The sequence below is a fragment of the Ornithorhynchus anatinus genome, chromosome X1, assembly GCF_004115215.2.
Source record: "Ornithorhynchus anatinus isolate Pmale09 chromosome X1, mOrnAna1.pri.v4, whole genome shotgun sequence".
NCBI classification, from domain to species: domain Eukaryota; kingdom Metazoa; phylum Chordata; class Mammalia; order Monotremata; family Ornithorhynchidae; genus Ornithorhynchus; species Ornithorhynchus anatinus.
Window position 1 is genome coordinate 53,430,498 of NC_041749.1, and position 23,305 is coordinate 53,453,802.

Sequence of the window (23,305 nt, forward strand, 5' to 3'; positions counted from 1 at the left end):
ACTTGTAGCAGATCGTCTTCCACTCGCTAGCCACTGGCCAAGCTAGGAATGGAATGGGTATACCTCTGCTTGACTCTCCTTCCCATAGCCGAGACTGGTAGAATACAGGAAACTCTCCAAGTGCGGGCCTGAGAGGGGTTGCAGTGAGTTGGCAGTCAGTAAATGTTGAGAATATCCTGATCAAAAGCAGGGTAGAGAAACACTGCAGACATTTCATTCCCTAATTACCATTTGTCTTTACTACTCTTGGGTGTTGTTTAATGAGTTTCTTTGCCTTAAGCATGTCCTTTCATGAATGAAACGAGAGATTCGGATGCTGCCTATCCTTCTGTCTATCCTGAACCACTAACCCACAGCCCTGGATCATGACCACAGCTTCCTTCGCTCCTGTGCACGAGCTGCAGAGAGCTGCTGGAGGAAAATCCAGATATCAGGCCGAACACATCCACCTCAACTTCATCCTTTGCGTGCTTTAATCCTGCCCGGCAAAATTCTCTCTCCATCCTTATTGATTCCCACACCCATTGCCCCCGCCAGTTATTCCGGACATTTAACTCCTTCCTCAACCCCGCTGTCCTCTTGCCTCCCCCTATCTCTTGCCCCTAATCTATCTGGCCACGTATTTCATTGAGAAAATTGAAGCCATCAGACGCAATAGCCCTAAAATTTTCCCTGCTCCTGCCCCTTCTTCAACAATCCCATCTTTCCCAGCAGTGTCTCCCAAGGAGATCTCCTGCCTTCTCTCAAAATCCACCCCCTCCACCTGCGCCTCCTACCCCATCCCTTTGCACCTTATCAAACCATTTGCCTCTTCCCTTCTTTCCTCCCTGATAACCATCTTCGACTGTTTGCTCTCCAAAGGCTTTTCCCCTCACTGCTTTCAAATATGTCATGTCTCCTCTATCCTTAAAAACCCCTCCCTTGACTGCAAGGCTTCCACCAGTTAGCTTCCACCAGTTATGGCCCCATCTCAACATTCCTCTTCAAACTCCTTGAGCAAGTTGTCTACACCTACTGTCTCCAGTTCCTCTCCTCCAATTCTCTCTTACAAACCCTAATAGGTGATTTCACTCAGACTTTTTGGCAAACCCAAAATGAAGATTCAAAGTAGAATTTTTCAAGGTTTTTTTGAAGCAGTGGTAAAATTCTTTGGGGAAGATACCAGATTCCACCAAGAATCAAGTGTTATGCATAAGTATATTTTATTAATTTAATAAAAATTGTGGTATCTGTTAAGCGCTTACGATGTCAAGTACTGTAATAAGTGCTGGGGTAGGAACAACAGGTCACACATGGAGCTCAGAGTCTAAGTAGGCGGGAGAACAGGTATTGAATCCCCATTTTGCAGATGAGGAACTTGAGGCACAGAGAATTTCAGTGAGTTGTCCAAGGTCACACAGTGGGCCAGTGCCAAGGCTGAGATTTGAACCCAGGTCCTCTTTGCAGACAAAGAATAAGGGGGAGTGAGCCGTGTGGTCTAGTAGAAAGGGCAGGGGACTGGAAGTCACGAGACCTGGGTTCTAACCTCAGCTCTGCCACTGGCCTGCTGTGTGACTCTGGGCAACTCACAATCATTCTGTGCCTCAGTTTCCTCACTTGCACAATGGGAATGATAATACCTACCTCTTCCTACCTCATAGGGACGTTGCGAGGGCAAAATGTGATGTGTGACGCGAAAGCTGGAAAAATAGAAGGGCTCTGGAAAAATAAAAGGCACGCTACAAATTAAAGCTGTTTTTATTTGTTAAGAGAAAAAAATTCTCACTTTCAACATGTCAGGACAAATTCCTTTTTGATTAGGCTATGTTTTTTAGATGTTAGAACTGCTTACTCATTCTCTGTAGCACTGTTGTTTCCTGTCAAACACTCAGGTGGCTCAGAGAGCTTAATTCCAGTCTGTATTTGATTTTTCAACTCCTCTATCAGAGCGCAAGGAACATTCCTGGACTGTGAAGTGAATGCTTTCTCTTGAACACCATCTAAAGTCAAATTGTCACTGTCCTGGACCATCCTCTCTTTAAACAATTCACTTGACAAATCATTTACTTCCTCAAAATCCGAGGCCTCCGATTCATCCGAATCGGATTCTTCCGTCTCAGAGAGTGAAGTCCTACTTGATCTCTCCAAATCCGAGTCTGAGGTGGGTTTGTCGGGAAACTGAGCTTGCTGCTTTCAGTGCAGTTTCCTCCTCTTGCACCAGGAGCGCTGCTGTTTCCAGTTCTTCTAGTTCAAACTTCAGATGGGCCTTGGCAATCTGGACTTTCTGCAAAGATTCAGCAAGAGCTGCCAATTTTTTTTGCCTTTAGGAATAAAGGACAAAATAATTAAAAAGGCAGTTAAACTCCATAAAGGGAGATTTTCCATTTGAAAGGCAACACAGTTTACATATTTTTCAAAGGCTGTTTGTTCTCTTGTGAATTACTGATCTGATCTGCAAACATAAATTGTACAATAGAGCAAACGCTCATTACTGATATGGATTTGTTTAAGCCAAGACAGCATAAATGAAAGTAAGATTGCTGGAAAAAAACATAACTATTTTATGGTCAGGAGTGTCTTCTATTTGAAGTTGGAACAAATGGAACATTGTGATTGTAAGTAAAAATTGTAAGGCTAACATGGGTCTTTGTCTTTTACCTCTGTGAGACTGGAAAAGCCTTTCAAAAAGGACCCAATAACCTTTAATAGGTTTGAGACAAATTGGGTAAAGGTGGGCTGTGTTCCAATTTGTTTTGGAAACTAGAAACACACTGTCTCTTCATATAATGAAAATCAGTATCATTTGTTCCTTATATGTTCATGGAGTTCTCGTGAACTGAGATGGAACAAAGAGGAAAGATACTCTGCTTCCAATTTTCTCAAAGTGCTTATCCATCAGTCCTATTTATTGAGTGCTCACTGTGTGCAGGGCATTCATTCATTCAATCATATTTATTGTGCACTTACTGTGTGCTCAGCACTGTACTAAGCACTTGGGAGAGTACAGTACAACAATAAACAGACACATTCCCTGCCCATAACGAGCTTATGGACTAGAGGGGGAGAGACAGACATTAATATAAATAAATAAATTACAGATATGTACATAGTGCTGTAGGGCTGGGAGGGGGGAAGAACGAAGGGAGCAACCCAGGCTGAAGAAGAAGGGAGTGGGAGAAAAGGAAAGGGGGAGTGGGGGGAGTGTTTAGCTTTGGGAAGGGCCTCTTGGAGGAAGATGTGCCCTCCAATAAGGCTTTGAAGGGGGGGAGAGTAATTGCCTGTCAAATTTGAGGAAGGAGGGTGTTCCAAGCCAGAAGCAGGACGTGGGCTAGGGGTCAGTGGCAAAATATGCACAATAGAAACACACTGTGAAAGTTGCCATTTAGAGGAGCGAAGTTGATGCCGGCTAGGTTGTAGAATGACAGTAGCGAGGTGAGAGAGGAGGGGACAAGGTGGTGGAGTACTTTAAAGCCCAGGGAGAGAGTTTTTGTTTGATGCAGAAGTGAATGGAAAAACCTACTGGGGTTTTTTGAGAAGCAGATGACATGTCCCGAATGTTTTGTAGAAAAATGATCTGGTAGCATAGTAAAGTATGGACGGAGTGGGGAGAGACAGGAGGCTGGGAGGTCAGCAAGGAAGCTGATGCAGTAATCCAGGCGTGATAGATGAGTGACTGTGTTAATGTGGTAGCAGTATGGATGGAGAGGAAAGGGCAGATTTAACAATGTTGTGAAGGTGGGACTGACAAGATTTGGTGATGGATAGAATATATGGGTTGAATGAGAGGAGACAAGGATAACACCAAGGTTTCAGGCTTGTGAGACAGGAAGGATGGCTGGTGCCGTCTACGGTGATGGGAAAGTCAGTGAGGAGGACAAGGTTTGGGTGGGAAGATAAGGAGTTTCTGTTTTGGACGTGGTTAAGCTTAGGGTGATGGGAGACATCCAAGTAGAGGTGCCTTGAGGCAAGAGGAAATGCGAGACTGCAGAGAGGGAGAGAGATCAGGTCTGAGATGTAGATTTGGGTATCATCCACAGAAAGGTGGTAATAGAAGCCATGGGACGTGAATGAGTTCTCCAAGGGAGTGGGTGTAGATGGACAATAGAAGGGGACCCAGAACTGAAGCTTGTGGGACCCCACCATTAGGGGGTGGGGAGGCAGAGGAGGAGCCCGCAAAGGAGATTGAGAATGAATGGCCAGAGAGATAAGAGGAGAACCCGGAGAGGGACAGAGTCAGTGAAGCCAAGGTTGGATAAGGCTTCCAAGAAGAAGGGAGTGGTCCACAGTGTCGAAAGGCAGCTGAGGAGGTCGAGGAGGATCAGGATGGAGTAGAGGCCATTGGATTTGGCAAGAAGGAGATCATCGGTGACCTTTGAGAGGGTGGTTTCTGTGGATGTGAAGGAAATGGAAGCCAGATTTGCGGGGGTCAGGTAGGAATTGGGAAGGAGGAATTTGAGACAGCGGGTGTAGACAACATGCTCAAGGAGTTTGGAGAGGAAGGTAGGAGGGAGATGGGGCAAGAACTGGAGGGAGCCGTGGAGTCAAGGGAGGTTTTTTTTAGGGCAGGGGACATGTGTTATGTTTGAAAGCAGTGGGGAAGAAACCATTGCAGAGCGAATATTTAAAGATGGCTGTTAGGGAGGGAAGAAGGGAACGGAGCGATAACTTTGATAAGATGTTGAAGCCAATGGAGTCTACATGGCGCAGGTAGAGGGGGTGGCTTTTTGAGAGAAGGAAGGAGATCTCCTCGAGAGATGCCGCTGGGAAGGAGGAAGAGTCGAGGAGGGGGCCGGAATGGAGAGGGACTGAGGAGGGGCAGGCGATTTTAGGGAGCTCATGCCCGATAGTGTCCAATTTTCTTAATAAAGTAGGTGGCCAGGTCATTGGGGGCAAGGAGGCGGTGGGACAAGGGGGCCTGAGGAGGCATTCTATGTCTGCAACAAGTGGTGGGCATGGGTGTCATAAGGGCGGAAATATTTGCTGGGCAGAGGAGAGGGCAGAGTTAAAGCACGCAAGGATAAACTTGAAGTGGATGATTTCAGCCTGACATTTAGATTTCCACCAGCAGTGGTCTGTGGCTCGAGCAACAAGACTGAAGGAGGCAGACTGTGAAGGTGATCCAGGGATATGGGTTTAGTGGTATGAGATCGATGAAGGGATATGGAGCGAGTGAGTTGATTTCAGTAGAGATGGTGGTATTGAGAACGTCTATTTGGTTCATCAAGGAGGGTAGCTTTGGGTGTGGGAGGCTAAGTGGGGCATGATGAGTTGAGAAAAACTGGATGAGATCAAAAGATCGGCGGTCCTCTGTGGAGGAATGGTACAGATTTACGGGGAGGAGATGTGCAGGAGAGGAGGCAAATGAGGAAGTAATGGTCAGGTGGAGGGATTTCAGAGTTGGTGAGGGCAGACATTGGGTAGAGCACTGTGCTAAGCACTAGAGAGAGTACACTCTAAACAGAGTTGGCAGACACGTTCCATTTTATTTGTTTTCCACAAAGTATTTAAAACATTTTGACTTCCTTAAGAGACCTCCGTCACCTTCAAATGCTGATCATTATAAGCAGCACTGAATGTGGGTTCAAATGTATGACGGGATATATTGCCTAGAAGCAAAATCACTGCAACTGAAGGGGGTTCATTTTCCTTTGGACTAAGAAAACCTTGCTTCAGTGCAAGAACTCTCAGAAGCCCAAGCAAGTGAGGACCAGAGGGGCAGAGAGAGAGGAAAGGGAGGGCAGGGTGAAGAAATGAGAAAAATGTAGGATTGCTGGAATGAAATTACTGATTCTCAAAAGAGTCAAAAAGTCTCTTGCCACTATATAGCTCACAACCATTTGATCCGCATTTAAAAGCACACATTACTGGAATGATATGCTTGTAGCAAAATTTGCATCTGCACCTAAGACCATTGTAGTGTTCTAAAACTATTTCTAGACCACCACTAAGTAGGAGGATTCACTCCATGTTTTATTTAAAACATTTCAAGTGACATTGGGCCAGGTGTTTATTGTACTACCATTTCTAAGCACTTCTATGGAAATAAGTCCTTTCTGGGAACAACAAAAAGCCCAAGAGGCAATTTAGGAAACAAAACCCTGATTTTTATCATTATTCCGCTGGGAGAGAGGGCTCTAGTGTCCTCAATTTATAAACTTTAAGCCCACTGTGTGAGAAACAAGTTTCATACTTCATTCGCAGATTGAAAAAGTCACAGTTGCTTGGGGACACTCTGTTGCCCAATTACAAGGAAATGAAAATTCACAAAAACACACAATCAATTTTGAACACCGTGGCAAAACTACAAACTGTTCTGTGTCTTATTTTCTACATTATTTCTAACCTAGACAAGGAGTCTCGTCCCCACTTCTGTTGCTGAATGACCCTCAAATGGCTAAATAGATGGATAAGCCAGAAATGAACATTTGCAGAAATAAACAGTGGATCCCCTTGGCTACAACAACTGAAAGTGAAGGCGGAAAAAATTCAAGTTAGGAAAACAAGAACACATGGTATATGAATATAAGGAGGGAAAAATACATCAGTCTATTTGTTCTGGGTTGGGCAATTGAGATATTTTGGATTTAGCACCAAGAAATAATGGCTGTCTATTATTGTCAAATCCTGGTTTTTAAAAATTCCTTAGATTAGGACTCTCCTAAAGTGGGAAAGGCAATTTGTACCATGGAACGATTTCAGAAAATTTTCTTTCCTATTCATTTCTGTATCTGTATTAAGTTCATACTTAGGGGCTTTTTTGTATTTCATGGTATTTTACAGCACATAGGAAAGCCAGAATACATTACAAATGGTTAAAAAGGAGACAATGGGAACAATCAATAGATCTAACTTTGATAGGATGCCTTCAATAACAATAAGCTCCCCTGACATTTTGTAAACTGTTCAGAAATTGTGTCAGAACAATTGCACAGTGGGGTCTTGAAATGTAGGGAAAAAGAAAAGTGGGTATAAATAGAAGACATACATCCTGTTTCTTGTTGTAGAGTTTAGCCTCAGACTATCAATCAACTTTTCACCACTTCCTGCATCAGCAGATCTACTATAAATCCTGCAGTAACTGACTAGGTTTCATTTCCTCTGCCAAAACCTGCTAACCTGCAAGGCATGACACGCTGACACCGGAATAATGTAATACACGATTCTGTGAGGCAAAAGTTAAAGTGCGTGTTATCTCACTTGGATGATTTTAAAGATCTTTATATTCTTTATCTCGGGGGAAAAAAACAGAAACGGAACCAGGACATTTTTCTCCAAGAGGACTTTTATTTACAAGAATGGGCTGGCAAAAAGGAACTGTAGCAAAACAGAGTAAACTGGGGGGTCGGGGTCTGACAAACTTCTTTATTTGCCTTAAATCAACCCATCAATCGTATTTATTGATCACCTGCTGAGTTCAGAGCACTGTACTAAGCACGTGGAGAAGTAAAACAGAGTCAGCAAGAATTGATTCCTATCTTCCAGGAGTTTACAATCTAGTGGGAGAGACAGACACCACAGTAAATTACAGATGGGAGGGACAAAAAAAGGGGATTTGAAAACGAGTTTGGTGCTTAAGCAGTATGGCATGAAAGATAAGTAAAAAAGGGCTGTGGGAGGTGGCGAGTATTCTAGTGCTTAAGATGGTACAGAGGCAATGAACAGGCAGGGAGGACACAAGCCCAGGAAATTAGATCTTAACTGGGGAAGGCATCACTCAATCCTATTAATCTTTCAATTATCAATCAATCAATTGTATTTATTGAGTGCTTACTGGGTGCAGAGCAGTGTACTAAGCACTTGGGAGAGTATGGTACAACAGAATTAGTAAGCACGTTCTCTGCCCACAACAAGCTTGCAGTCCTAGAGGGGGAGACGGACCATTGTAACAATTCGGCAACAAATAGAGACAATCTCTACCCAACAACGGGGCTCACAGTCCAGAGGGCTTCTAAGGAATGGTGAGATGCATACAGAACTAAGTTTTACAGAAATGATCCAGCGGCAGAATGAACTACGGCCTTGGAGAAGGGGAGATTGGAGGCAGGAACACCACTGAGGAGGCCAATCCAATAGTCAAGTTGGATTACACAAGTGCCCCACATCCAGCACGATGGGCCCCTTGGATGGAGAGAAAGGGTAAAAGCAGCAAATGTTGTGGAGGAATAACCCACGTGATCTGGCGGAGCAGAGTGAATATGAGGCTTGAAAGAGAGAAGGGATTTCAGGATAATGCCAAGGTCGTGGACCTCAGAGATAGAAGATGGTGGTGTCAATCCTCACCACTGGCTATAAAGCTCTTCATCACCTTGCCCCTTACTTCACCTTGCTTCTCTCCTTCTACAACCCAGCCCACCACACTCCACTCCTCTCGTGCTAACCTCACTGTGCCTCCATCTCCCTGTCTCGCCGCTGAACGCCCTGGCCCACCTACTATCTCTGGCTTGCAACACCCTCCCTCCTCAAATCCGCCAGGCAATTGCCCCTGGCAACTCTCCCCCACTTCAAAGCCTTACTGAAGGCACATCTCCTCCAGGAGGCCTTCCAGACTAAGCCCCACTTTTCTCATTTCCCACTCCCCTCCAGGTCGCCCTGACTCACCTCCCTTTGCTCTTCCCCCTCTCTCCGCCCCTCAGCCTTATGTATATATCTGTAATTTTATTTATTTATATTGATGTCTGTTTACTTGATGCCTGTCTCCCCCAGCCCCCTAGACTGGGCTGGTTGTGGGCAGGGATTGTCTCTCTTTACTGCTGTATTGTACTTTCCCAAGAGCTTAGTACAGGTGCTCTGCACACGGTAAGCACTCAATAAATACGATTGAATGAATGAATGAAAGGAAAATTTGATGGAGATATGGGTGAAAAAGTTAGGATCTTCAACGAGTGGTTCGATGCAATGTAAGTAGTGGTGTATGGACGGTGTCTTGACCTAAGAAACTTGTATCTACCCCTGCATTTAGAGCAATGTTTGACACATAGTAAGTGCTTAGCAAATACCATGAAACAAAACAGTGAAAATAAGCACATATAAATGATGATCCTGCTAATTTTCTACTGAAAAATATTATCTGAAATTAAATGAAGAAATAGCGTGGCCTAGTGGGAAAAGCACCAGCCTAGGAGTCAGAGAACCTGGGATCTAATCCCGGCTCTGCCACTTGCCTGCTGTGTGACCACGGGCAAGTCCCTTAACATTCTCCAAGCTACACTCACTCCAATTGGTGAACTCATTCGCTCCTACGGCTTCAACTATCATCTCTATGAGGATGACAACCAAATCTATATCTTCTCCCCTGTTCTCTCTCCCTCCCTCCAGGCTCGCATCTACTCCTGTCTTCAGGACATCTCTATTTGAATGTCCTCCTGCCACCTAAAACTCAACAGGTCGAAGACAGAGCTCCTTATCTTCCCTCTCAAACCCTGTCCTCTCCCGGACTTTCCCATCACTAAGGACGGCACAACCATCCTTCCCGTCTCACGAGCCTGCAACCTTGGTGTCATCTTTGACTCCGCTCTCTCATTCACCCCACATAACCAATCCGTCACCAAAGCCTGCCAGTCTCACCTTCACAACATCAAGATCTGCCCTTTCCTCTCCATCCAAACCACTACCACGTTAGTACAATCACTCATCCTATCCCAACTGGATTACTGCATCAGCCTCCTTTCTGACCTCCCAACCTCCTGTCTCTCCCACTTCAGTCCATACTTCACTCTGCTGCCTGGATTATCTTTCTACAGAAACGTTCTGGACATGTCATCCCGCTCCTCAAAAATCTCCAGTGGTTGTCTATCAACCCTCTGTATTCAAACAAAAACTCCTCACCTCCTCACTACTGGCTTCAAAGCTCCCATCATGTTGCCCCCTCCTACTTCACCTCCCTTCTCTCCTTCTACATCACAGCCTGCAAGCTCCGTTCCTCTGGTGCTAACCTTCTCACTGTACCTCGTCTTTGCCTGTCCCGCCATCGATCCCTGGCCCGCGTCCTACCTCTGGCCTGGAACACCCTCCCTCCTCAAATCCGCCAATCACACTTGCCCCCTTCAATTGCACCTACTGAAGGCTCACCTCCTCCAAGAGGTTCCCAGAGTAAGCCCCCTTTTCCTCAGTTCCTCCTCCCCTCCGCATCACCCTGAATCGCCTCCCATTGCTCTACCCCCTTCTTCCCGCCCCACAGTACAAGTCCAAATCCTATTATCACAAATAACCTGCTTGGCCATAAGCTAACTACGAATATATACATCTGTCCTTTGGGTTTGAGGAGGCTGAAATTTTTGGCCATGTGTGTAAGTTTGCCTAAAGCGACCATCATACAACTGAGACTCCTTTGCACACTATGTACAGGTAAAAGAATCACCCTTACCTTGCTCCTGAAAAACTATGCATTTGGAGGTATTTTCCCTCCTAGAGACTGGAATGAAAGCTGAGTTTCTAATTGACGGCAAAAATGAACAGAGTTGTCCTTTAGGCCAGGATACTGCTGCTACTTACTGTCCGACGAGACCAAACAAAAGAATTCCTTGCCTAGACTGGGGCTTCTATTTTCCTTCTAGACATCAACTATTCTGCCATTTCCTAAGGAGCATTTTCTCCCTTATCCCTTTGAAAGATGAATTCTTCCCATATATGCTTAAGGATTTCATGCTAGGAACTAGGTTATGCCTAGAGTTAAATTTCAGCATCATTTCAACTTTGCCCGCTGCCTCATACGCCGCACTAAACAACAGATGGTGGGAGTGAAGGGTATAGCCCTTGACTACTGATGGAAATGTCTCCGAATGCACTCTATCGTCTGGGACGAGTAGAGTTAGCAGATTAGAGGTGAGAATAACCGAAAAAAAAATGTGCTAATGTGCCATTTTGAATTCAGCCCCTAAAAGTAAGATGGCCAGAGCTATTTCTCACCAGCACATCTACCACCTGTTCCTTTAGCCATTACAGTGGCAAATAGCATTGTTACAATTAAATGACTTACAGGAAAATCTTGAAAAAATTCAAATGAGGCAGGAGAAACTCAAAGGGAAATTGATTTGCTTATATACATTTGGATGAAAGACAAAAACATTTCATGATTTCAAATCTCTGAAGACCAGATCTGGAAGTCCAACTTACAACCAGCTTATTTGGCCCCCTGGATCCCCATTCAACCTTCTATTTAATCACCCTTCCCTCGTTCATGGATTTCTCTGGCAAACTGTAATCCCCAAAATCATAATCAGTCAGGCAATTTTATTAATTGAGGACTTACTGTGTGCACAGCACTGTAATGAGCACTTGGGAGAGTACAATATAACAAAATAACACGCATTTCCTGCCCACAATGAGCTTACAGTCTAGCTCACCATTACTGCTCTTCATAAATTTCCCCTTCCCATGTCAAGACTGTATTCTCCTCCAAGGTCTCCAAACAACCTCCTCCTAGAAAGTCTATTAAACTCTGCTCTGTCCTAATCCTCCTTCAGCTCAGATGCTAACCATTTCTATCTCCTAGTCACTCTCTCTAGCCTTGGTTTCATTGCAAAATATTATCCTGGTTCTTTTCAATCGATCAGCCAATGGTATTTAATGAGCGCCTACCACTGTGTGCAGAGCACTGTACTATGTGCTTGGGAGAATGTAATACAACACCAGTTGGTAGACACGTTCCCTGCTCACCAAGAGTTTACAGTAAAATAAATTTATGGATGTGTGCACAAGTGCTGTGGGACTGAGGGTGGGGTGAATATCAGGTGCTTATAGGGGACAGATACAAATGCAAAGGTGATGCAAAAGGGAGAGAGAATAGGGGAGATGAGAACTTAGTCAGGGAAAGCTTTTTGGAGGACGTGATTTTAATAAAGCTTCAAAAGTGGGGAGAATGGTGATCTGTCGGATATGATGGCGGTGGGGGTACTGGGCCAGAGGTCGGCCGCGAGATAGATGAGATTGAGGTACAGGGAGTAGGTGGGCATTGGAGGAGCAAAGCGTGCCGACTGGGTTATAGTAGGAAATAAGTGATATAAGATAGGAGGGGTGAGTGATTGAGTGCTTTAAAGCCAATGGTAAGGAGTCTGTCTGGTGGGGAGGTGGATGGCAACCACTGGGGGTTCTTGAGGAGTAGGGAGATCTCAACGGTGTTTTTTGTTTTTTTTTGAAAAATGACCTGGGCAGCAGAGTGAAGTATGAACTGGAGTGGGGAGAGACAGGAGGCAGCGAGGAGGCTGAAGCAGCAATCAAAGCAGGATAGGATAAGTGCTTGGATTATCGTGATAGCAGTTTGGATGGAGAGGAAAGGGTGGATTTTAGCAATATTGTGAAGGTCGAACCAACAGGATTTGGTGACAGACTGAATATGTGGATTGAATGAGAGAGGAGTTGTGAATAATGCCAAGGTTACAGGCTTCTGAAGACAGGGAAGATAGTGGTGTTGTCTACAGCTGGTGCTCCTTAAATTGCGGTGTCCCTTGAGGCTCTGTTTTTTGGGTCGTCTGCCCTTCTCAGGATAGTCAGTTCTGCTAAAAAGTGGTAATTATATTCTTGCCAAACCCCACGTTACTGCAAATCTAAGAGAATTCATATTTGATTGACGCCTGTTTCTTCCTACCCAGAATCTACTCGTACTGACTTGTGGATCCTGCTCAATCCACATAGAGAAGACCGTTCTCTAAATCCTCGACAAACCGTACAATGGAAACACACGTTTGTAGCCGCGACCGATGACCCACTCATCTTCTTGGAGCTCTTTGGCTAATACGGCCCGCAATGACTACCTCTAAGTGGATGACTCCCAGATCTGCCTCACACTCCCAACCTACTCTGTAACCCCAAAGCTCAAACTTGGTGTCAACTATAACTCCTCTGTCACCTCTCATCTCCAGTGTGTCACTAAATCCTGTTGTTTTCCACTATGTAAAATTTCCTGGACCTGCCCCCTTTCCTCTCCGCCCATATGGCCACCATCCTGGCTCAGATTCTTTTGTTTTTTCCTGACTACTGCATCAGCCTACTCAGTGCATCCTGCTGTCTCCAACCCATCCACTCTCCAGTCTGCACTAAACTCTGCTTCCCACATCACCTTTCTAAAACATCGCACTGCACTTCTCAAAGCTTCCCCGCCCGCCCCCCCCCCCACCCCACCAAGAAGAGTCAATCATATTTTTTGAGTGCTTACTGTGTGCAGAGCACTGTACTAAGCAATCGGGAGAGGACAATATAACAATGTAATAGGTATCTTCCCTGCCCACAAGAAACTTACAGTCTAGAAGGGAAGACGGACATTAATATGAATAAATAAATTACAGATATTGACAAAAGTGCTATGGAGCTGGGAGGGGGGATGAATAAAGGGAGCAAGTCGGAGCGGCCCTGAAGGGAGTGGGAGAAAAGGAAAGGAGGACTTAGTTAGGGAAGGCCTCTTGGAGGAGATGTGCCTTCAATAAGTCTTTGAAGTTGGGGGAGAGTCACTGTCTGTCGGATATGAGGAGGGAGGGCCAGAGGCAGGATGTGGGTGAGAGGTCAGCGGTGAGATAGATGAGATAGAGAGACAGTGAGAAAGTTAGCATTAGAGGAGTGAAGTATGAGGGCCAGGTTGTAGCAGGGGAGTAGTGAGGTGAAGTAGGAGGGGGCAAGGTGTCATTTCACTCCACCCTCAACAGACCTCTGACTTCACTGGTTCCTTCCCTCTTGCATAACTGCTCTCTTGACTCACTTCTCCCCAGCTCATTCTCTTCATTTGTCCCAGATGAACTTTCTAACTGTGCCTAGCTCCTGACTCTCCTATCTTCCAAACTCTTGCTCATGCCCTTTCCTCTCTCTGTAACATTCTCTGCATTCAAATCTGCCAGACCACCTCCCCCTCCCTCACACCACCCCCTATACACATATCTTTCTAGCCTTCCTGAAAACTCATCTCCTCTAGGCACTCCCCAGTCATTTTCCACAACCCTAGGTTATTTTCCCTCCCAGCTTCCTTTAATCAATCATATTTATTGTTTACTATGTGCAGAACACTGTATTAAGCCCTTGGGCGAGTACAATATAAAAGAACTGGTAGACATGATTCCTGCCCACAAGGAGCTTATAGACTAGAGGAGACAGGCATTTAAATGAATTAAGGATATGTATTTAAGTATTTAATACTTCTGTATAGATTTACATACCCCACATTCATTTTTTTCTATTCATTTTCTTGCCATTATTAGTTGTATCTTTGCTTTACTCCTGCACCCATTATTTCCAAACAACTTATGCCTGTCTGTTTTCTCTACTAGTCTGCATGCTTATTATCATTATTACGCTTGTCAACAGATGGAACTACATTTTTTACTTCCAATATACTCTCCCAAGGGTTTAGCACAGTGCTCTGCACAGTGATAACTGATAAGAAGATAATGTCTTATCTTCCCACCCAAACCCTGTCCTCCCCCTTTCTCATCAGTGTAGACGGCACCACCATCCTTCCTGTCTCTCAACGTAACCACCTTGGTGTTTTCCTTGACTCCTCTTTCTGTCATTCAACCCCACAATATTCAATACATCACTAAATCCGTGTCTATTCCATCTTCACAACACTGCTAAAATCCACCCTTTTCATTCCATTCAAACTGCTACCACATTAACCACTTATCCTACTTGCCTTGATTATTCTATCAGCCTCTTTGCAGACCTCCCTGCCTCCTGTCTCTCCCCCACTCAGTCCATATTTCACTCTGCTGCCCAGATCATTTTTCTATAAAAACGTTCAGGCCAGGTTTCCCCACTCCTCAAGAAACTCTAATGGTTACCCATCCACCTCTGCATCAAACAAAAACTCCTCACCATTGTCTTTAAAGCACTCAATCACCTTGCCCCCTCCTACTTCACCTGGCTACTCTCCTACTACACCTCAGCCCACATGCTTCCCTCCTATAATGCTAACCTTCTCACTGTACCTCGATCTCGCCTATCTCACCACTGACCCCTCACCCATGTCCTACCTCTGGCCTGGAATGCCCTCCCTCCTCATATCTGACAGACAATTACTCCCCCCCGCCTTTGAAGCTATGATGAAAACACATCTCCTCCAAGAGGCCTTCCCTGAATGTGCCCTCCTTTCCTCTTCTCCCACTCCCTTCTGTGTCACCCTGACTTGCTCCCTTTATTCATCCCCCCTTCCAGCCCCACAGCACTTACATACATATCTGTAACTTATTTATTTAAATTAATACCTGTTCCCCACCGCCCCCCCCAGGACTGTAAGCTCACTGTGGGCAGGGAATGTGTCTCTTTATTGTTGCATTATACTCTCCCAAGTGCTTAGTACAGTGCTGTGCACACAGTGAGAGCTCAATAAATACGACAATGAATGAATGAACAATGGTCCTCCATAAATACTACAATTACTACTGACTGATTTTTGTGTCTCTCACACAGTTTTAGGGGGCTTTTTTAGAGGGTGAAGAAATGCAACATTAAAAATTGGATGCATCTCATATGCAACACTAACTCATATGAGTTTATTTGCCAGGTGAAGCAGCATGGCCTAGTGGAAGGAGGATGGGCCTGGGTTCTAATCCCCACTCTGCCAACTGCCTGCTGTATGGCTTTGGGCAGGTCACTTAACTTCTCTGTGCCTCAGTTTCCTCATCTGTAAAATGAAGAGTAAATACCTGTTCCCTCCTACTTAGACTGCGAGCCCCATAGTGGCACAGGGACTATTGCTTGACCTGATTAACTTGTTCTAATCCCAGTGCCTAAGAAAAATGCTTGATGCACAGTAAGCTGCTTAACAGATACTCTAATTATTTAATTAGTGAACTCTGCTGTTTGCAGACACTAGGATCAAAAACATTATGGAAAGAGGGAAAACATGACATTGCTTGGTCTTCTCCAAAGAACACCCTGAGTTACTTTAGGGCTTTGGGAGCAATGGTTGAAGAGAGAGAAGAGCAGGTGGAGCTCTCATCACCCCCATCTAATAAGGGGTAAAGTTGCACTGAAAAAAGATGCACTCTGTGGATGACTACCTGCCTGTACATTTGTGTTAAAAGAACCTGTACCAACATTTATATCATTTTGATTCCTGAAAATCCCTAAATCCCAGCTAAAGCTATATGCTTTAAAAACCCTTCAAGCAGGTCTGGTGAAAGATGGCAAGGGAATGGCAGGGCAAGAAAGGAGGAAAAAAGAAGTACAGGACCCGGAGCATAGAGGGACTGGCTTGCCTGCATTTCCCAGAAGCCACTGGGGCTTTCTGAAGGAGGTTGGCTTCTCTGCTAATAATGGAAAGCTATACACACAACCGAGTGGAACTTAATTTTCTTAAGGAATCGTCTCTGAGGAAGGCTTCTTTTCTGTTGCTCTTTTTTTCTCTGCTGGCAACTGCCTCTATGGCTCCTAATCTGTTCCTGCCTGGGACCCTGCCAGAAGAAGACTTCCATGAGAGGAGACAGTTTTCCTTCTGCTTAATCATGAGCTGGGGAAAAGGAGGCTAGAGGGGCCCAATTTAGGGTTATTTCAGCTTTAAGCCTTTTTACCCCCACCCCAGGTAAAAAATCTTGGGGTGAGACTAGCCATGAATAAGGCTCCAAGCATATTAATGCTCACAGTTAGAAATCTCTATCTTTGAATTCTTCTGTTCTGTTTTATTCTCGCCAATTTAGAATATTGGTTAACACTGGATTTTAAGTCATCATTCTATTTGGAAATATAGTTTAGCGATGATTACTTGGGCTTTTGTTGAGCTGGCAAACCCAGCGTGGCTTAGTGGAAAGAGCACAGGCTTGGGAGTCAGAGGTCATGGGTTCTAATCCCAGCTCCGCCACTTGTCAGCTGTGTGACTTTGGACAAGTCACTTAACTTCTCTGTGCCTCAGTTACCTCCTTTGTAAAATGGGGATAGAGACTGTGAACCCCAAGAGGGACCACCTGATAACCCTGTACCTACCTCAGCGCTTAGAACAGTGCTTGGCACATAGTTTCTCCCCCATTTAGACTGTGAGCCCATTTATTGGGCAGGGATTTCTCTATCTGTTGCCTAATTTTACATTTGAAGCGCTTAGTACTATGTGCTCTGCACATAGTATGCGCTCAATAAATACTACTGAATGAATGAACAAATACCATCATTATTTTATTATCCTACTAACCTCCTTGCCGTTTTCTTTTCCCCTGTGGAGTGCGCTGAATATAGGAGAGTCTATATCGTTATTTTGATAATTATTTTGATAATTATTAATGACTTTGATTACCTTGTCCTATGTACATCAGTCAGGGGGGCCACACCAATCTCACAAAGCATGAGGTCCTGAGTCTAATATTTCTGTGATCTACAGTATTTCTAGAACATAGAGAACATTACCTGTCGCTTCAAGTCGGTCCCATTCTCACTTGCTCCCTTCAGCACTGGGATCACATTGTGTTTCTCTGTTATTGTAGCAGTGTTTATTAGCATTCCTTAGGGAACTTAATTCTGCTGAAAAGTTTACCAGATGATTCGGTTATAGCAAAGTAAAATGCCAACTGAGTGTGCTGGAGGGAGAAAGTGAGAGTGCTACTGGCTTGAAAAGGGTTTTGACTTTTTTCATCCTGCCCACAAATCTTCTTGAATCTCATTCAGTGTCACAGAAGTTGGACAGTCTCTAACTGCTTTCAGTCCTTTATGAGTCCCCCCTCCCCTCCTTCACTGATGCAGAATTACCAGAATTTGAGAAAAAGAATTAGAGTTGTATCAGAGTTGGTCCTCAAATTCTGCTGTGATATGTGAGCATTTCCACAGATTTGTATAAGAGGAATGGTTGGACACACGAAAGGGTCGTGAATGGATGAACACCCAGGAGTAATTAGAGGACCCAAGGCATTCATACGCCCAAACCAAGCTCCGGGCTCCCTTCCTCCCCTCTGCTTGGGGAATAAATGCTTTTAAGGGGGAGAATGAGCCTTTAAAAGACAGAAAATCAAGTGCAGCTACCTTTTAAAAGATCTTCTCGGCTGAGTAGCACCTCCCTAAATTGGCTTGCTTTGTCCCCACAGACATCCATGTATCATATAACAGCATGCTGTGCCAATCGGTATTGCTGATGGATTGAACAAGGATGGCTATTTAACTTATCTCCACTCGGCAGGGGAGCTGGACCTGGGAGAGTCTCTCTAGTAAGGAGACAGCTACGATATCATAAAAAGGCTTTTCTGGATCTCGATTGGCAAGTTACTTCTAGTTAGCTTGGCTTTGTACAGTTGGAAAGGGTGGGAGGGGGGGGAAAGAGAAGAGCTTGGGCAGACACCAGTCACCAAACTAAGTAAACCTGAGGAAAAGGCAACACCAAAGTGAGGCCATCTTAAGTTTGTGAAGAATCCAACCTGAATGGGTGGCTCCCCGTTTCTCCCTAGACTTTACTGGTGAAATCATCCCCTCTCAGGACTCAACATGCTTACCTCATCTGCAATGAGAAAACTTTTCAAGATGGTGCTTAGGGAAGAACAGGAGAAATAGGACACAGAAAAATGGGCAGGGATTGAGTCACTGAGAAAAAAAGGAACATGCATAAAGGCTCTGTATTAGAAAGGCATTTTGCTGAGCAGTAATAAAAAGAAAATTCACAGCAGTAGCAAAATATCAATATTCTCCTGCTAAGAGTGGACACTGGAAGCTCAAGAGGTAGAAATAAAAGGACGGAGCACTCCCTTCCTCAGAAAACTAACAAACAGGAAACACAGTTAATGAAAGGACAGTGCAGATTCTTTCTAATTGACAGACACAGACTTGCAACAGTCACTTACTGATTAACAGTATTTACCGAACCTACACCGAGTGCAAGTACTGGGCTATCTATGTACTTGGGAGCACATTACAAGAGCAAGACAGACCTCAGTGAGCTGACAGTGGGAACGCTGTCCATCAGGCCCACCTGGGGCCATGCCGAGAACAGATGCTCACAGAAGACTAGAAAACACCTGGTTGTAAGGCCACAAAAGAGGCTTGGCTAATCTGCAAAAACTACAACAAAAAGAATTGGTTGCAAATGACTCTCGTTTGACTGAAAACAAAGCAGCTTCCATTCCAGCAATTTACCAGCATTCAGGGTTACGATATCACTATGAAGACCTGAGAAGAGTACAACTGTTGAGCAGTAGTACTGGTAATATTTACAGAGTGTCCGATTAATCTAGGGCACATTCCCTGCCTATGCGGGGCCGACGCGCTAATGGGAGAAGCAAACATAGAAAGATGAACAACTAGAGTGGTCAAAATAAATTAAAAAAAATGAGTGCTGAGGGTTGGACAAATAAGTTCGTCAGAGCTAGAGTTGGCTGATGGGTTTATACGGAGAGGCATCTTGGAGCAGTGGAAGGAGTATAGATCTAGGGTTGGAGGGTCCAGATTCTAGTCCTGGTTCTGCCACCTGCCTGTTGTGTGATCTGGGATATGTCACTTAGCCTCTTCATGCCTCAGTTATCCCAGCTGCAAAATGGGACTAATAATACCTAACTCACAGGGATGTTGTAATGATAATGATAATAATAATAATGATACCACTACTTCTTCTACTACTACTACTAATGGCATTTGTTAAGCACTTACTATGTGCCAAGCACTGGTCTTGGTGCTGGGGCAGATAAACGGTAATCAGGTTGTCCCACTTGGGGCTCACAGTCTTAATCCCCATTTTACAGATGAGGTAACTGAGGCTTAAAGAAGTTAACTGACTTGCCCAAGGTCACACAGCAGACAAGTGGCAGAGGTGGGATTAGAACCCACGTCCTCTGATTCCTAAGCCCGTGCTCTTGCCACTAGGCCATGCTGCTTCTCTAATAATGGTACTGTGGTATTTAAGTGCTTATTATGTCCCAAGAGCATGATAATGATAATTATAATAATACCAGTGTGGTATTTGTTAAGTGCTTATTATGTGCCAAGCACTGTACTAGGAGTGGGGATAGATACAAGATAATCAGTTTGGGCACAGTCCCTGTCCCACACGTGGCTCACAGTCGAAGTAGGAGGGAGAACAGGCACCGAATCCCCATTTTACAGAGGAGGAAATTGAGGCACCCAGAAGTTAAGTGACTCATCCAAGGTCACACAGCAGGTGAGTGGTAGAGTTGAGATTAGAATCCGGGTCCTCTGACCCCCAAGGCCCATGATCTTGCCACTGGACCACAGGCAGAGTTACTGACGGGTGGATAAGAAGTGGGATGGGAGTTTCAAATGGAAGGGAGGGCATGAGCAAGAGTTTGGCAGTAAGAGAGACGAGAATGAGGCATGGTGGGTAGATGAGACCGAGAGGAACGAAGAGTGAGAGCTAGGGAGTATTGGGAGAAGAGAGTGGAAAAAGCGGAAGAAGAAAACATATTGAGTACCTTAAAGCTGACGGTGTGAAGTTTCTGCTTGATGGGAGAAGAATGGGCAATCATTTGAGGGAGTGGAAGAGATATGCATAAAAATTTCCTGGGCGGCACATTGTCTGGAGGTGGGAGAGATCAGAGGCAGAGAGATCAGCGAGGAAGAGGATGCGGTAGTCAAGCCGAGATATTTTAGTGCCCAGACCAGCGTGATGGGTGTTTGGATAGAGAGGAAGGGAGAGAGGCTGGAAAAATTTGAATCTGGGGATTGAGAGAAAGGAGTCAAGGATAATGCCACAGTTGTGGTCAACTGAGATGGGATGGGAAAGTGAGGCAAGGGACATTTGGGAAGGAAGATGGAGATGAAGTTTTGGACATACTATGCTTGAGGTGCCAGGGGGAAATCCATATAGCAACATAGCAACATCCCAGAGGCCGGAAGAAAAATGAGATTGCAGAGGAGGAGAGAAGTAAGAGCTAGTGAGGTCGATTTGGGAGTTCACCTGCATACAGGTGGTATTTTCAAGTTGGGAGTCCACCTGCATACAAGTGGTATTTGAAGCCATAAGGCTGATTTTGGCCAGGGCAGGTCCAGCTAGCAAATGTACTAGGCAAACAGAAAATTAACCTCAATACTTGCTTGAAAAGCCTGCTAATTATACCTGTAGATGTATATTGTTTATTCACATTTCCTTCAACTCAGTGCTACACCAATAGATTTTAAAGGATACTCAAAATAATTTAAATGTTAAAACACAGTCCACCCAAATCCCATACAGCAGTTTTAAGGAGACCAAATTCAGGATTCATATGAATGACAGAGACCATTAGGTACCTCAACATAATTACACACTTACTGGATTTAGTTTTCACTTAAGGTGAGACTATACCATATCAATTATGTTTTACTTCCATTAACATTTGGAAGCCTTTTACTATTCATTTGGCTAACAACATAAAAGCTGAAAAGCAACCATGTGCATTATATCACACCACCTACTAGCACATTCATTTATGGTTATCCTCCTGAACCCCAGTTTATTCTATTTATAATGATTTTAACGGAGGATAAAAGTTGCACTGTATATTAAAACCCCTCACCCCAACTAAAATGGCAACTGAATCACACATCATATGAAATTATATCATCAGGACAATCTACTGTATTCCTATATTGCAACTGCTGCAAAAATTAAAGTGCTGCAATGTACTTTAATGGGCATAATCCATTAAAGGGGAGGGAGATATGTGGAAGAGTAAATTTGACTTTGGCTATTTCTCACACATCTGACAATCTGGACATTGGTGGCCCATTATCTAAACTGATTTATCCGAGAATGAAGTTCACATACTTTGGGACGGTTTAAACGAGTGTCACCTTTGATGTTGATTCTCGAGTCCTAGAACCAGTTTTGTTGAAACCCCATCATGCTATGTTTGGGCCAAGGCACATTTCAAATTATTGAAGGAGGTCAAAGGTTTAAAATGCAACATCTCATTTCCAATACCTGCCTTTTCTGGGCAGAGAAGATGAAATGTACCTATGGGTTTTCAAAAGATGTTAAGTATAGCTCACTTAAGTAGGTGAAGGAAAAAAAATCAATAAAAGTCGAGGAGACAAAATTGAAGAGAGAACAAATAATGCTAGGTTCTGTCAAAGCACATACTTTCGATATGCATTTAGGTAACGTTTGTCCTAAAAGGTGAAACCCCTTATTCTCGGCATGCCACGCATCGCAGAAATGTGAACATCATGCCCGGGCTCATCATTACAGATGAATACATGAATGACATGAGTTTTCCTTAATGTAGAACCCAACATTCGTGAGACCAGAATCCTCACATTATAGGAGAAATAATACCTGGTTTCCCTCCTCCTTAGATGGTGAGTCAAGGCTGGGAGCGTGTTGTGGGCAGGAAATGCCACTGTTTATTGTTGTACTGTACTTTCCCAAGCGCTTAGTACAGTATGCTCTGCACACAGTAAGTGCTCAATAAATACGACTGAATGAAATGAATACGGTCTGTATCCAACATAATTATCTTATATTTATCCTAGAGCTTAGAACAGTCCTGGACACATAGTAAGCGCTTAACAAATACAATAATAATAATAATAATAATGATGATGTAACAAAGTAGCTACTTAAAAACATTCCTTTCATTAGATTTTATTTGGGCTTTACTCTTCAAAATAAGAATCGAACCCAAATTATACTTGATCCACGATTACTATTTCCCGACACATGATTGACAAAAATGACATTAACTAATTAATGACATTTGGTAACTTAAAAAAAAAAATCAGCAAACATCTGTAGAACAGTTGAGTATAAACATTTAAAAAAAGCTGAATGGCGTTTCACATAATCACCACACTAACAATTGGCCTAACACAAAGACTTGTGAAAAGATGCAAAATGTCAACAAAATGCTTTTCATAAGGGGCTGAAAAATCTCTGGCAGGCAGCACTTTTTCATTTGTTCCATTTCAATGGATACTGTTGAATTTGGGTGGAATTACTTCACTACAAAGAGGGAGAGTAAAAAAAGCATACAGGAAAATGTCTGCAGAGAGCAATACATTTGCCTTTCATCACAGCTGCATGCTCCACCTGTTTAAAAAAGTAGCAACTACACAGCTCTTCATTCCCTTACTCAAAACTGAAGAAATCAGCAGTGATGGTGCTGACAGAAAACACACACACACAAACCAGTGACCCTGCTGCAGGCAGATAAGAACTGTCTCTTCATAACTTTGATTTTTCCAGTCTGAGCCCGAGGGGGGAGACAGTGGCTTTCTTCTTCCCGAACTCTCCCCATGGCAAGGTGTGGGTCAGACTCAGCCTGAAGGACAGCAACTGTGAGAGTGATAACCAAAACCAGGACTTGAGGAAGATGGGAGACAAAACCACGAAAGGGAACAGCTGCCAACAGCTGGGGTAGAGAAGTTTGCAGTCCTAGTCACGTGGGTCTTTTTCCAAGTTGTGTTAAAACGTTGACAATAAACCTCACAATATCAGGTCACT

General features: G+C 44.1%; 1 protein-coding gene and 1 non-coding gene across 4 annotated transcripts in view; both read right to left on the reverse strand.

Moving 5' to 3' along the window:
* Positions 1–138, reverse strand: LOC114806858. Its single transcript, XR_003754914.1, has one exon. It is a non-coding gene; the product is annotated as a small nucleolar RNA SNORA7 (small nucleolar RNA).
* Positions 139–1,719: 1,581 nt separating this feature from the next.
* Positions 1,720–23,305, reverse strand: part of SHQ1 (SHQ1, H/ACA ribonucleoprotein assembly factor) — a 152,665-nt gene continuing 131,079 nt past the window's right edge. For all 3 annotated transcript variants that reach the window (XM_029051871.1, XM_029051873.2, XM_029051870.1), the window contains one exon: positions 1,720–2,300. In XM_029051871.1, coding sequence (XP_028907704.1) covers positions 2,111–2,300 — 190 coding nt within the window. In that variant the 3' untranslated portion in view covers positions 1,720–2,110. The remainder of the gene's footprint in view (positions 2,301–23,305) is intronic.